The sequence below is a fragment of the Pelodiscus sinensis genome, chromosome 10 (assembly GCF_052426305.1).
Source record: "Pelodiscus sinensis isolate ZL-2025 chromosome 10, ASM5242630v1, whole genome shotgun sequence".
Lineage (NCBI taxonomy): Eukaryota > Metazoa > Chordata > Testudines > Trionychidae > Pelodiscus > Pelodiscus sinensis.
The window spans coordinates 23,773,137-23,788,252 of NC_143061.1; the positions used below are offsets into that span (position 1 = coordinate 23,773,137).

General features: G+C 40.8%; 1 protein-coding gene across 8 annotated transcripts in view; it reads right to left on the reverse strand.

The window, feature by feature from the left end:
* Positions 1-15,116, reverse strand: part of SCHIP1 (schwannomin interacting protein 1) — a 122,215-nt gene that overhangs the window by 25,382 nt on the left and 81,717 nt on the right. For all 8 annotated transcript variants that reach the window (XM_075937799.2, XM_075937804.2, XM_006123447.4 and 5 more), the window contains one exon: positions 1,376-1,494. In XM_075937799.2, the coding sequence (XP_075793914.1) occupies positions 1,376-1,494 (119 nt within the window). The remainder of the gene's footprint in view (positions 1-1,375; positions 1,495-15,116) is intronic.

Consider the following 15,116-nt stretch of genomic DNA (forward strand, 5'->3'; position numbering starts at 1 on the left):
TTCCCAAGCTAGTATGAAATGCGTCATTATTTTACCTATTGAAAGGATATATATGACCACAGAGAATATCTTTATGTGGGAATAATTTGTAACTTACACATCAAAAACATAGTTCAAAAAAAGAAAAAAATATATAGAACAGGACTACTAATGTCTGCAAAAACTATTGTTGCTCAAGGGCAATCCTACCTTTTTGTGAGTCCTGACCAAATTCCCTACCTTCCTCTATTGGAACATGCCTACCTCAGTCCCACTTCTGGAAGCATTTATGTGTTTTCCTTACATTTAATGCCTCATATACAAAATATCTAGTACACTCAAAAGATTAAGCAATACACTACTGTCCAATTTTCTAATGATATGCAGAGACCACGACAAATCAGGTTCTGTTTTTGATAATGTAGGTTCTTAGGTGGATCTATGCTATCTCTATTGCCAACTTCTTGCACATCTTCAGGCAGATAGTATTATTCACATTTAGCTGGAGGGGAGGGTAAAGCTGCAACATTCTTACTGTCCAGAGCTATGGTATTATAATGGGGTTAACTGCTGGGACATTTGCTTGTGTTGATGAGTTTATTTTGGGTATGTTCAGCAACAGCAGCAAGCAACAACGAAAGGATAGGTCAGATAGGTCACTTTAAGATAAAATCAGAATATTGTTTGCATGCATGTTAGATTACAGGTTATTCTACTGCTATTTTCATAGTTAATCAGCAACTTAATTCTGCAAAGTGCTGAGTCTACTCAATGCCACTGAAGTCAGGGATATTTGAAGATGTTCAGGTATCTTGTGTGAATGAGTTGAAAGTTCTGTTTCCTGTTGCTTTATAGCAGAAAACATAAAGTATAGTGAACATTTTATGGTGGAAGAATTCAGCTCTGTTTAAAGCTCTTTGCAACTGTAATATTTCTGTTAGTATTTGTGGCAAAAGAGTAATTTATTATAGAATTTTGGAAATTAAAATAACGGTAAATTATGGGATAGGCCACCTACTTCACCCCCAGTCAACGTTCTATAACCTCAGACCCAAAATTGTTCATTTCTTTAATAAATTATTCACAACAAATGGACATGACAGGTATCAAAGGTGTGTGAAAACCCTTGACTCCATGGATCTAAAATTAGAGCCATTTAAAAGGTGTGATTGCCACTAAAATCTAGGTAGGCAACCAGAAGAGAAAATGGAGCCTACAGACACGATGGCCTTCCATTGATATTCTAATGAGTTTCTGACAGTACTTTGTAGTAAAGATATCATATACCACGCAAAGCCTCACGTTAGTTTTCACCACACATATATAAATTCCCTGCAATACTATGTCACATGAAATCCATAAACATTAGGGATGCTTACTATGCCATTATACTTACCGAGAAGAAAGACTTGGCTTGCCACTTTTGCTACAGCTGGTATAAATTCCTGGGCCATCATCAAAGAAACTTCCAAGTGCCAATTTCTGCCTGATAGATTCTCTCTCATTTTTCTGAGCCTAAAAGTACAGGTAGATAATGTATTAATCCATCAGTTACGACGACTTATTTCTGTAGTTAGTATTCTGCAGTACAGAATTAGCATGTACAATATTGTAATATTAGATGAGCAAAGCTAAAAACCCACCATGACATTAAGGACATTTCAGAGGCTTTGTTTTAAAGTAAAAATCTTTCAGTTGCCACGGATTTAGCTATACTATTTATCTCAGCCTTGTTTATCTCGAGCTTGTTTAGTCCACTCAGCCTCAATGCTTTATACAGCAGCTTCTTCCTGCCCATTGACTGTTGCTCAAAAATCTAGTCTCCAGTGGAAATGATAAATGGGGATGAACTGATGGTTCTAGAAAAAAAGGTACTGAAGAAAACCAACCTTTCATGTCAATCAATCACATTATAAACTTAGAAAATTACTGTTTATGTTGTTTCTTGGATTATGGACTCACAACATTTTAAGGAAGATGTTCTAAAACATTAGCAACATATGTTTATATTATCTTAATATGAAATTTGTGCAAAAGGAAGCTATAGCTATTATAGAAAAAAACAGAGTGAAATTCATTAATAGGTAGCAGGTTTAAAACAAACAAAAGGAAGTTTTTTTTTAATGCAGTGCAGAGTCAACCTGTGGAATTTCTTGCCACAGGATGTTGTGAAGACCAGGACTTTAACAGGGTTCAAAAAAGAAATAGATAAATTAATGGAGGTCAGATCCATCAATGGCTATTAGCTAGAATGGGTAGGAGTGGTTTCCCTAGCCTCTGTTTGTCAGAGGCAGGAAATGGATGACAGGAGAGGGATCAGTTGATGATTCCTGTTGTGTTCATTCCCTCTCGGGCATCTGGCATTGGCCACTGTCAGAAGACAGGATACTGGGCTAGATGGACCTTTGGTCTGACCCAGTATGGCTGTTCTTATGTTCTTATTGGATCATACATAGAGTATAAACATTAATTAACTTTCTTCAAAAAAAATGTAAAAAAAGTTTTCAGATGTATGTTTTTAAATAATAATTTATAAAGTGGTCACGCCAAAAATATAAAGTGTGAAAACATGTTTGTTTCTGTGTCAAAGAGCTTATGTTTTTATCTTTTTTATATCTGAACTTACGAAAAAAATGGCTGACACTGAACAGAACATCTGAAAAGCAATTAAACTAATCTGAATAGTTTAATACATCAATCAGATTTATGTAACTATATATATATTTCTTACGTGATCGTTTAGTCTCCAAACAATTTATTCAAGAGATATTGACCATGGCTTCTGCTGACATACTCTTTACAGGTTTTTTTTTTTTTTAATATTTTACAGTTTAAGCTACAAAGTGCTTTAAAACTCACTTATCAACGACTGTAGGCTTGATTTTTGGACCGAACCAATCAATATGCAGTAAATGAAAACTTTATATATGTTTAATATTTATGTAATACCGTCCTAGAGGATCATAAATAATTAATGTCTCAACATTGACAGGAAATACATGTAGGAAGGCAAAGGCCCATTGGAAAGAACATGTTCAGCCTATCAACTGCTGTAAGACTATGTACAGTTCATGTTGTAAAATATGTAATAGGTAAAGTTAAAGTATACTGTCTGGGTTTACTTCTGCTATCTTCATACACATACACTTGACTTGTTTTACTTTATAATCTCCAATTCTGGATGATAATATAAAATTCTATGAAAATTTTAAGCACAAAAGACCCAGATAATCGTATTTTAGTTATGATCTCAATCCTGAATATTGACTTTACATTATTATAATTATCCATTATATCTTTAGACTTGTCATAGAATTTGGACTTTATTTGAAACCTGATCTTTCCTCACTTATCCAGATACTAAGCACTGGGAACTTTTTCCACCCCCTGCTCCATCTCTTTCTGATGAGGCCCCATCACCCCTGATCTCCCCTCCGCCTGCCGCAGTCACCTAGTTGGTGCCAGACGTAGAGATGAATGGGGGGGAGGGTGGTGTTTGGGACAAGATAGAGGAGCTGCTGTTAATTCTCTCCGCTGGCACCATTCTCAATTGTTCCTTCAGATTTCAGCAGCAGCTTCTGCTCTTCCCATTCTCTCCTTGCACCCAATGGTAGAGGCCAGTTACTGAAGGTAATCAGATTTTTAGTGCCTGTCCAGGAGTACTAACTGGACCCTGCCAGGTTTTTCTTTTGACTAGACCTTCTGGTAAAAAACTGGACATCTGTCAACCCTAACTCTGGAGCCTCCCCCACCCCTCCATTATAGGCAGGCCTGATAGCAAAACTTATAATTAAAGTTGCTCAGCATTTTCAATTATAAGCCCCAGTTTTCAGCTGTTTATAACTTTGTCAGACTAACTGTTCTGGCCAAATTTTTCTATGTTTGTTTCCTGCCACAGTGTAATCTTATATATATATATTTTAGCTTTAGCAAAAATGGTTTAGTCATTTCAAAAAATAAGGTTAGGCAAAAATGCCACTTTTTCTTCTTGTTACTTATTTGTTATTTTATTACCTCTCTGGAAACATCCAAAAACCAAAATAGTTTTGCTAGCTAGCGATACGTGAGCAATTTCACACAAATCTTTCCTCATTATGATAAAAATATATGCCATAGTACTATATCCTTTTGCAGCCTCCAGCAGTTACTAGTAGACCATAGCCCATCATTGATTTTTATGCTAGACCTTCGCAGACTTCAATAAGAGTCATGTAATGAAAAATGGCTGGATATGGCCGATGGCACTTTTTTCCAACATAAAACAGTGCATTGTGTTTATCACTGCTGTTTAAAGAACAGCTTTAGAGAGAAAAATGAGAGAAGAAAGACTTGAAGGTGGCAATCCAAAGTAACTTTGGGTATGGCTACACTGTTGCTTCCGCTCCCCCTCCCCCCCCCAAAAAAGCTACACAAAATGCGATCCTTTTGTCGGAAGAGGCACGTCTACCCTGGGAACAAAGAATACAGGGGCTTCTGAAAGGGGGGGGGGGGAAGGAAGAGCAAACGCGTCCCTGGACGCAGAAAAGTTTTTCCGGGATACCTCCAGTATCCAGGAAAAACTCTTGTAGTCTAGCTGTACCCTTAAATCTCTTAAACTAATGAATAAAATATAAATTTGAGGACAAGCAATTTATTTTTAAATCTCAGTGTTATTTTATTATATTTTATCTCATGCAATGAAATGCTATGCTAGATTGCAAATATTACCAGTTAACTGTCTCTCTAGTGATCAATAAAGAATACATTCAGTTACAACAGCTAAAAGGGTAGAAAAGTCTGTTTCACAAAGCACAAGCCAGACAGAACCTAAAGAACAGCTTTGTTTTAATTCCTGGTTGTTTGTCAGATTGTTTGTAGCTGTCGCCACATTGTCTGTTTTGAAGCAATTATATTAATCCCTCAGCTTCAGTGAAACCTTCTGTCTAGTGAATTCTGATAGCATCATTGTTAGTAGCCCTCATTAATGAATAAACCTAGATTTTTATGCTCACTGTGTACTAGTCTCTTTAAAATCAACAGTAGCTTACAGTCTTTCATTCATTTAGTATAGGCTTTTCTCTACAAACACGATGAAGTAACATACTGCAGCACAAACAAAAATAAAAATAATCAATAGCTTTAAAAGCATACTTACTGAATCTAATAAGCTGGTATATTAGTTTTCAGCGCACCAAAAGTGCTGATACCATAAAGTAAATGCCACCAAATGACTTGATTAGATTTTTAATGCAATCTATTACATGCTAAAGGTGCTTGTACCCTTAATTTCTATCAGCATTTTTAAAACTAGAAAAATGTCAGCTTGAAGAGCAAATCAAGATGCGAAGGCACTAAGGAAACAGTATCCTTCTAGGGATGTGAATGGGTAACTGTCCCTTAGGGTACGTCTAGACTACAGGGTTTTGTCGACAGATACTGTCGACAAAACTTCTGCCGACATAGAGCGTCTAGACACATTCAGTTCTGTCGACAAAGCAAGCTGCTTTGTCAACAAAACCCTGTAGTCTAGACGCAATCCTACAGGCAATAACACCTTCTATCAACAGAACTCTGTCGACAGAAGGTGTTATGCCTCGTAAAATGAGGTTTACCAGCGTCGACAAAACTGCTGAGTTCTGTCGACGTTATGTTGACAGAACTCAGCGGTAGTGTAGGCGCAGGTATAGTTTTGTCGACAAAAGTCCACTTTTGTCGAAAAAACTCAGTAGTCTAGACACACCCTTAGAAGCCTAGCTGGAGCCTGGCAGATGGGATGAGCCTCTGGTCAAGCAACTTCACTGACACGCTTGGTGTTAAAGAGGGGTGTGTGTGTGGGTGGCCGTGTAAGAGAGAGAGAAAGACCAACCAACCATAGTGCCTCCCTGACCACTTGTCCATCCATAATAACATCCTTGCTTCCCCACATACCACACCATCCTCAGACTATATCTATACTACAACAGAAAGTTGACTTAAGCTATGCTACTCCAGCTACATGAACAACATAGCTGGATTTTAAGTAGAGTTATTGCAGGATCTACAACACAAGTAGTTAATGGGAGAAGCTCTCCTGTTGTCTTCCCTTACTCTTCCGGGGTAGAATAGCAGGGTCAACAGGACAGAGATCTGTGGTTGATTTGGCAGATCTTAACTCGACCCAATAAACTGACCTCCAGTGGACTGATCTCAGAGCATTGATTTGAGTGTAGTGTTGATGTAGTCTCACTTATGAACTACTTCTGGTGGTAATGTTGCCTTCAGAGCTGGATGCAGTTAGTAGCCACTGCACTGAAGGCAGCACAGAAATAAAGATGGCAATACTAAGATCACTTTATAACTGCCACATTTCATGGGGGAGACCAGATTTCATGGTCCATAACACATTTTTCACAGCTTTGAATTTGGGAGGGTCCTACCTATGTACTTTCATACATCTGGCATGCTTTATGCAGAATGTAACTAACAATTTCCAAAATTTGTTGATATTCTCAGATGGCAAATATTATTTAGTACAAGGTTTTATTAAATGTTATTATAAATTAAATTATCTGTCATCTAGTTTGGCAGTTCTCACCTTTTTTCCCCATCAGGGATCAATGTTTTCTATGTTGGTAAGGATGAAAATAAGCAGCATTGGAAATGGAGAGCAAACTGCTGCCTCTCTGTCCTTCCTAACTTTGTTCCCAGTGGGTTCTAGTGATAATAGTATGTCTGTGCTCTCTTAATATGCACCTGAGAGTCATACCCCTCCAGTTGAGAAATATGTGTTTGCTCCAGTGCTTGCAAAGCACAACATTTTCTTCCATTTAATCTACTCTTAAGCACCTCTACTGGAAGGAACAGTGTTCTTGTTGCTAAGAAACTGGATTAGGAATGTCTCAAGATGCCTGTGAATTGAACATTATGATGATTAAATATTTACATGAGAGGAGTGCCTAAAGATCCCAGACATGAATGAGAGGCTCCATTGTGTTTGGTGCTGTACAAAAGGAGAAGAGACAGTCCATGCTCTGACTGGATTGTATGTTGATTACATCTTTAGGATATTTTAAGTTTTTCTTTACATCGAGTATTTTGCTTATTACAAAATTTCAATACTATACATTTTTTTTCAATTTGCATTAATATACTGCCTCAAATATCACTTTTCTCCATGTCACACAATTTCTGTATCTTCTAATTTATTTCTCAATTTTGTGGCCCTTTATTAGATTCTGAGATATTTATATTCTTTTAGAAATAAAATGTCAAAAATATGAGACTTCTGCCAAGCTGGTATGAAGCATTTTTAACAACTCCTTGTTCTACCAGTGCTAGCACTACACTGAGATCAGAATGTCATTTGCTTTTGCAGCTTCATTTCATTTTGAGTTCATATCCCATCTTTTTCACACCTCTACAGATTTTTCTGCGTTACTGCTGTTTAAGTAGCATCCTCATCTTTTATGCTTGTGTTGGGGTTACTGTTCCCTGAGCAGGGTAGAATAACTTTTTTCTTTTACATATTTCATCCCATTTATATATATCTCTAACTTTCAGATCATTTTGTAATTTTCATCCTTTCAGCAATGCAATTGCAATTCTTCTCAGTTTGCTATCTGGACCTGTGATCAATGTACAATTTATTATATCCACTAAGTCATTACTTAGTCATTACATTATTAAATTCCCAATACTGAGCCCACATTATCTCATTTTGTAATGGATACTATAGATAGTCACCATAAAGGAATCAATTGGACCACTAGTTGTTATAAAACAAGAACCATCCCTAAGAAGTCTATTATACTTGTGTAACAATATGGTTTTTCTGTAGCCACATTGGAAGGCCTGTAGCCATACTGGAAGACCTAAACTAAAGCCTTCTTCTGCAGCCAGACTGAAGAGCAGCAGCCATTAGCTGTAAAGAGTCACATACTCACATTCCATCTAAATTGCTGTGCCCACAAAAGCTCATGATACCCTCTACATGTTTTGTTAGTCTTTAAAGTGCACCCAGACTATTTGTTGTTTTTTAAGTTTTTCCTGTTACAGACTAACTCGGCTACCCCTCTGAAGCTTTTGTTTACCAATAGTTGAGGTTGTGGAATCCGCATTCTATGATTATTGTCCTCACTTTCCTATTGTTTGTCTGTGAGATCTGTCTGGTTTGTAACTGTTTCTATGTGCTGTATAAATTAATTTTGCTATGTATAAATCAACTAAGATGGTGTGATATGATTGCTTAGGTAATTCTACTACAGTGTGATATGATTGGTTAGTAAAATTATACTAAAATAATTGGTTAAGGTATAGCTAAGTAGGACTCAAGTTTCGCTGTATAAACTGGGGTCCAAGAAGGATACAAGCAAGCAAAAGGAAAGAAGGAAAAGGGGAAAAGCAAGAAGAGGAAAAGGGAAGGAAAGAAAGAAAGGAACACCAAAAGAAGGAGGGAAGACCTGGAAGAACTCAACTCCAAGACACAGCTTAAGACCAGAGCTGCCAGAACTCCTCTGCACCACGATGATGTGCAGCAGCTAAGATCCAGAGAGGCTGACCTTGTCTGGCCAACAGGGAAGTCTGCCTGCCTTTATCAGGATTGGTGAGCACAACACTGCGTGTTTAGCATGTATATTCTGCTTGCTTGAGGATTGTCAATAGAGAATAAGAATATTACTGCGTAAGGCTCTTTCAATGGCAAAAGATCCTGCAAACCTGCAGGAAGTTACACCCTGAGCCCTAGGAAATAGGTACGGGCAGGGCCATCCTTAGGCATACGCAGAGTACGCAGTTGTGTAGGGCACCACCCTTTCTGGGGCACCACTCTGCCGGGAGGGACAGGAAGCATAGGCGTGAGCTCTGCACTGGAGCCAGGGCTGTGGGACTGATGGAGCTGGGTCGGCACTGGGGCCAGGGTCACGCGTGGCGTGCCAGAGGGGGCGGTGCCACATCAGTGTGACGTTGCAGTGCCGTTTTTAAAAACAGCCAGCCACGGATCTGGAAAGGAGGAGGAAGGAGACACGCGGAGCGGGACGTGGGGGAGCAGAGCTGGGATGGTGGCTGGGCTGGGGCTGCGAACACTGCCTGGGCACAGCGAGCAGCTGGGCCCCTCTCTCCGCCTTCTCGAGGCCTGTCCCTCCTCTGCCGGGACGCAACCCCCTGGAGCCTCCCCTTCAGCACCGCACTCTGGGAAGTGGGACTGCACACCCCGTGCACTCTGGCAGAGGTGGTGCCCCGGGCGCAGCTCCCACTGTGCGGGCCGAGGAGGCGGACCCAGGTGGCGACTGGTGCATGCTCCAGCCGTGGCTGTGCAGAGGGAGATGCTGAGGAAGAGGAGGGGGGTGGAGGGAGTCTCCAAGCTCCCGCAAGCGCCCAGCCACGAGGAGGGGGAGCAGGCACCCCCTGCCCGCCTCCCGCTGTGCCCAGGCACCTTCTGGCTGAACAGGATCGTGCTCCTGTGCTGCATTGCACTGCTCTACTGTGAGTCTCTGTGCCCACCTCAAGTACAGGCAGCGTGCAGCGCTCCCCGTCCCCCTCCCCGTGAGTGTGCAGAGGGCGGGAGGGCACCCTGCAGGTCAGACTGCCTGCAAGCAGGAGCCCTGCCGGCAATGCGGGATCCGCCCCCCTGCAAAGCACGTGGAGGGAACTTTGCTCACCTGCACCCTCTTGTTGGGGCGGGGAGGGGGAAGGGGAGGGAGGTCTCTGCACCCTGCTCTGTAGGTGCCCACCCTTGTCTAGCCAGAAGTGCGGGGACTTCCGGGGCCAGATCGCTGCAGACTCCAGCCCTGCAAACTTGTAAGGCGGAGGGGAGGGGTACGGGAAAAGTAGGGGGAAGGGGTGTGAGAGGAAGGGGCTTGTGTTGATGGGAGGGGGGCAGGTCAGGAGAAGAAAGGGGCAGGCACCAAGGGACAGGGTGGAGGAGAGAGACAAATGGGGGGGGCAGTGGAGACAATGAGGAAAAGAGCAGGAGGGGAGGTGTCAGTGGGACAGGGATGCTGGGAGAGGAGAGGGTAAGGGCATTAGGGGCTGGAGGGGGGGTGCTGGGAGAAGGCTTGAAATAAAGGGTGTGCATGAGGAAGGTGGGGATGGAGCAAGTCATGTGAGAGGTCTTGGGGAAGGAATGTGATTTTAATGTATTGGTGGGGGTTTTTTTTTGCTCAACAAACCTAGGCATAGGGGCAGAAGTTTAAGGCACCATAAATCCTAAGGACGGCCCTGGGCAAGGGTGGATGTGTAAATTAACAGAGTTGCACCTTGAGCCCTAGGAACTGGGTTAAAGGTATGTGTCCCTAAAGTGTGGAAGGGATAGAGAAATGTTTGTGGGTAACACTTTAGAGCTGGATTTCATGCCACAAATAGGTCACTAAGGGGTACACTGAATATTCTGAGAGAGATATTAAGAAACTTGGTTTCAGATAGGAACCAAAATCAACAGTTTCATTCCTCTGATACCAAGAATGTTTATATTATTTTCCTACATAAAATAATCAATGAAACACTTGCATTTAAACATTAACATAAATATTAACATTATATACATATATATCATTCAAAGGTACGTTTTTCTGATAAATCTATAGTGAGATAACTTTTTTTAACTGTGTGAAAATCTGCGTAAGACATAGTTTCTTTAAAAAAAGGTTTACTTGTAGCTGTTACCTAGGAGAATGTAAATGCTAAATTTCACTGAAATATTATGAGTTGTTTGCTTACTAAACAAGTTCGAATTCCCAAATTATGTATGCTGTAAATGGTGTTATAATTCTGAACTATATCCTGCAACTAAACCACTTCCTGAAGGAAAAGTTACATAATCTCTTCCTTCTACAATCATAGTAGGATCTAATTTTAACCACAGGAATAGAACTGTTCTATTATTTTCCCCCCCTTTAAACAACAATACCAAATATATTTACAAGAAAATCAATAAGATTTGGTATTCATCAATGTGTAACAAGGTTTAACACAGAACACATATTCATGGATCAATTAACCACTGATCATATATGACTATGTTCCTAAAAACCTTACTGGAAGGTAAGTTTCAAGGCCAGTCTGGCTAAACCAGTGAGGTATGTGTGGTTAGTTAAGGAAAGGAAAACAAGAATCTCTACATCTAGTTTACATTAAAAGAAGGGCCACATTTTCCTCAGTAATTTAACAACTAAAATGCCATGGGGGAGGTCAGCAATATTGCCACCTGTGATTATATTCTACCATGTCACATCTATATAATTACTATTTTTAATATATATATTAATTATAGGTTTGTTGTTTATTCACCCATACCTTAGTTTGTTTTCTTAATGGCCCTCTATCTTTCCCCCAATAAAAATAAAAACCCTCTCAACAATCTATCAGCTGCACAGCGGTAACTTCCATTTTCCATGTTTGTCCCATCTATTTACCATCTGTTCTTCTTGCCAAATATTAGAAAGGAGAAACATCCCTAGAGCTGCTCTGGTGATGACAGTACAAACAAGAGGCTTATAAAAGTTGTATGTATTATACGCATAAGAATTAAAGCATATGTCCCTCTGCAGTGACGGTACTATTTAAATAAATAATGCTTGCATCTCTTATTTTTCATTATGCTCTCTAGAGCCCTGGAACAGAGAGCAGAGCTGGGAGCCCTGTCATTCCCAGGGCAGCAGAGGCCCCAGCAGCCTTGGGGCTGTCTGCAGAGCTGGGAGCCCGGCTACTTGAGGGGTAAGGGAGCTCAGCAGCCGTGAGGAGAGCCCAGAGTCTGTTAGCTGAGGGGAGTAATTGTTCTGCTAAATCTCTCCTTTGGGATTGGTCAGCTCCCCAAGGTCAGGGAAGTCCAACCTGTAGTTATGGATTCCAAGTTTTGTTTACAACGCATTAAAAGGGCAAATAGTACACGCTTCACTTGGAAGTTGGAGGGTTGAGAATTATGCCATTAACTTTGGGGCACCTGCTCTGGCAAAACTAAGTTGGTTCTCTGATTCATGTATTGACCATTTAATTTTTAATCACTGAGGTAATAATTATCTTCTGCCTGAAAATCTGAACTGGCTTGAACGTTTAAGAGGCTACAACTTCCTCAGTCACTAGTAGCTGCTCTTTGGGAACTGATCTACAATCCTGTCAACCTTTCTAATGTAATGACCCACTCTGTTGAAGGGTGACATGCTGTTTTCTGTTACTTGGTAGATTCATGAGCATGACAAAATTAATATGGGTAGGAATCACAGAATTTTTTTGAAAGGCATTAAATACTACGTCCAGTAGAAGTGTAGGATTTAATGATGATTAGACACAAAATACTGTTTAGTAACTGGGAAAACCGGCCCTGTAGGGCAATCTTTTTCCAGCAGATTTTGCACAGAGATTCAATATAAAGAGGACTTTGTCATGTATGAACAGGAGGTTAATAGATAAATCTTTACTGATTTTGTCTTTCTTCACAATATACCAGATATTTGAAATATTACTACATTTTTTGACTCAGTGAGTCACTTGGATTTATATAAATGTAACCCAAAGCAGAATTTCCTCCACAATCTCATTAAAGGATTAAATAACGTGGGCAGTACAAATGCTGTCATATCTCTGACAATTTAAAGGATTAAGACATTTGTGTACATGTTACCAACAGTTTACTGCTTCTCATTTGCTTTGGCTACACCTGCTTTCCTTTCCTGAATTAATTTCACATTTTCTTTCTTTGCTTTAGTTTTCTTGTTAATCCCAAAACTTTCAAGCAAAGGAAAGACTTCAAATGCTTTAGTGCCATATTTTCTCCAATTCTTACATTGGGAGTACAGGTACAATTAAGCTCTATTTTATTTCTAATTCACAGAATATCAGAGAGTGTTAAGACACTATTTACTGGACATTATTTTCTGTTTTGCTCAGTTTTATTAATGTTTTTAAAATAGAACTGGCTTATTCCTGTCATTTATACTGTATGTTAAAATGAATGTGAATCCCAGAAAAGCAACTTGGAACATTAGTTGACTGCTCATCCATCAGTAATAATACATTAGACTATTATCTTTTACTGACCTACTTTTATGTACACTTCATTCCACATCTAACAGCAATAATTGACACTGATATGGGATTTAACAGTTTGTATACACAGTAGATTTTTATATCAATCTATATAGTAAATTGATTTAAATGTAGTTATTGCTGAAGTATTTTTTTTATTGGGCATCAGCATGAAATGTGTTACTAACGTGACATCTTCCCAGAACAAGAACTTTTCTGTAGGGGTTGGTAAGATATCATGAATGTGGACACTTATCACCTCAGACTTTTCCCCTTCTTGGCAATTATACAGTACTGAAAACACAAGCCATGGCAAGCCAATACCAGCAATACATTAGTCAACTCTTAGGATTTACTTATACTTGGTCAATTTCACAGTCCTAGGATTTAAAAAATTCTACATTTCATTATTTCTGCTATTTAAATCTGAAATTTCTGACCCAAAAGGAGTTTGGGGAGATGTTACAAGGGGAGGTTGTGGTACTGCTACTCTTATTTGTGTGCTGCTGCTGTCATTGCCTTCAGAGATGGGCTGCTAGAGAGAGGACGGCTGCTGGCTAGAAGCATGATATGCTATTGCCACCCTTACTTATACTCTGCTCCCTTCATAGCTGGACCTTTGGTCAGCAGCCACCACTCTCTGGGTCCCCAACTCTGAAGGCAGTGCAGACGTAAGGCGGCTCCCCATAAATATCCTTGCAACATCCCTGCAACTCCCTTTTGTGTCAGAACCCCCCTCCATTTGAGAAACACTTGTCTCCCCCATGAAATCTGAATAGTATAGTGTAAAATGACACAAAAGGCCAGATTTCATGGCCTGTTGCATGGTTTTCATGGCCATGAATTGGGTAGGGCCCTACTTACAGTATTTTCCAGATAAATTAACCAAATTCATACGTGAATACTTACATCACCTGAGAGGTGATCACTACGATGTATCCTACTGTTTTAATATATTTTACACACCAAATAGTCATCTGAAATAGTGAGTAAAATATATAAAAAACTTATTAAAATGTATATTTAGAACTAACATGTAGCAGCAATTACACAACTCTGCAAATACTATCTGACTTTGGCCCATTGCACGTATTAATTTGGCCCAATGGATAATATTAATACCTTTAAATCAGTGGTCCCCAACGCGGTGCCCACGGGTGCCATGGCGCCCGCCGGGGCATTTGTGTGCGCCCGCCGACAACCTGGGCCGGCCCCGCCCGCGGCGCACTGGAGGCGCCGGCCCTAGGCACGCGACACGCACCGGCGCCTGGTGCACGGCGCTTGGGCAGCCCCAACCCTGGGGCACATACGGGCGCGCAGCGCCGGTGCCGGCCCCAGGCGCGCAGCTCAGGAGGCGGCGCCGGCCCCAGGCCCACGGCACAAGGCGCTCGGGCGGCCCTGGGGGACATGCCGGCACCAGGTGCAAGGGCATCCCCGTCCCTGGCGTGCCCCAGGACGCACAGCCCCGCCCCTGGCGTGCCCCAGGACGCACAGCCCCGCCCCTGGGTGCCCGGCGCATGCGTGGCCCCATCCCCCGGGTGCCCGGCGCATGCGTGGCCCCGCCCCCAGGCACCTGGGAGCCTCTATAGGTTGGGGACCACTGCTTTAAATGCTTCTGTAGCATGGCAATGCCCAGAATAAAGATTCACCTAAGTCAGGTAGTTGGCAGGTGCTATAGTTAGTGAGAGTTTAAGATGGTTAGTCTGTTATGGAATAATACTCCTACATAATATGAAACAGTTTAGAGCAGCACTTGTTCCCTTGGGAGGAGGTTTGGGAGGGACGAGTGAGAAGTTGCATAACATCCTGGCTCTGTAGGGACAAGCCTATACTTGCAGTTAATGTCAGGACTTCAAGCATGCAACTGAAGCTATTTTTGCCTTAGGTCTGTCATTACCAGATGTAGACAATTACTATATTTAAAGTTCCAAAACTATACAAGGCATACTTTATTCTTAAAGGGACAAAGGCTGTTAAAATATTGATGAAAATCTTGTACCCATAGAACACTTGTTTTTGCATCATTCACTTTAAGATGTATTTCCAGTAAAGTACAAATACAATTAAAATGTAGAGTAACATTTTTCATTTCTTAACATGCACTTCAATTTACACTGAAAACTAGAGGACCACAATATTTCTGAATTAATTCTTAAATTACA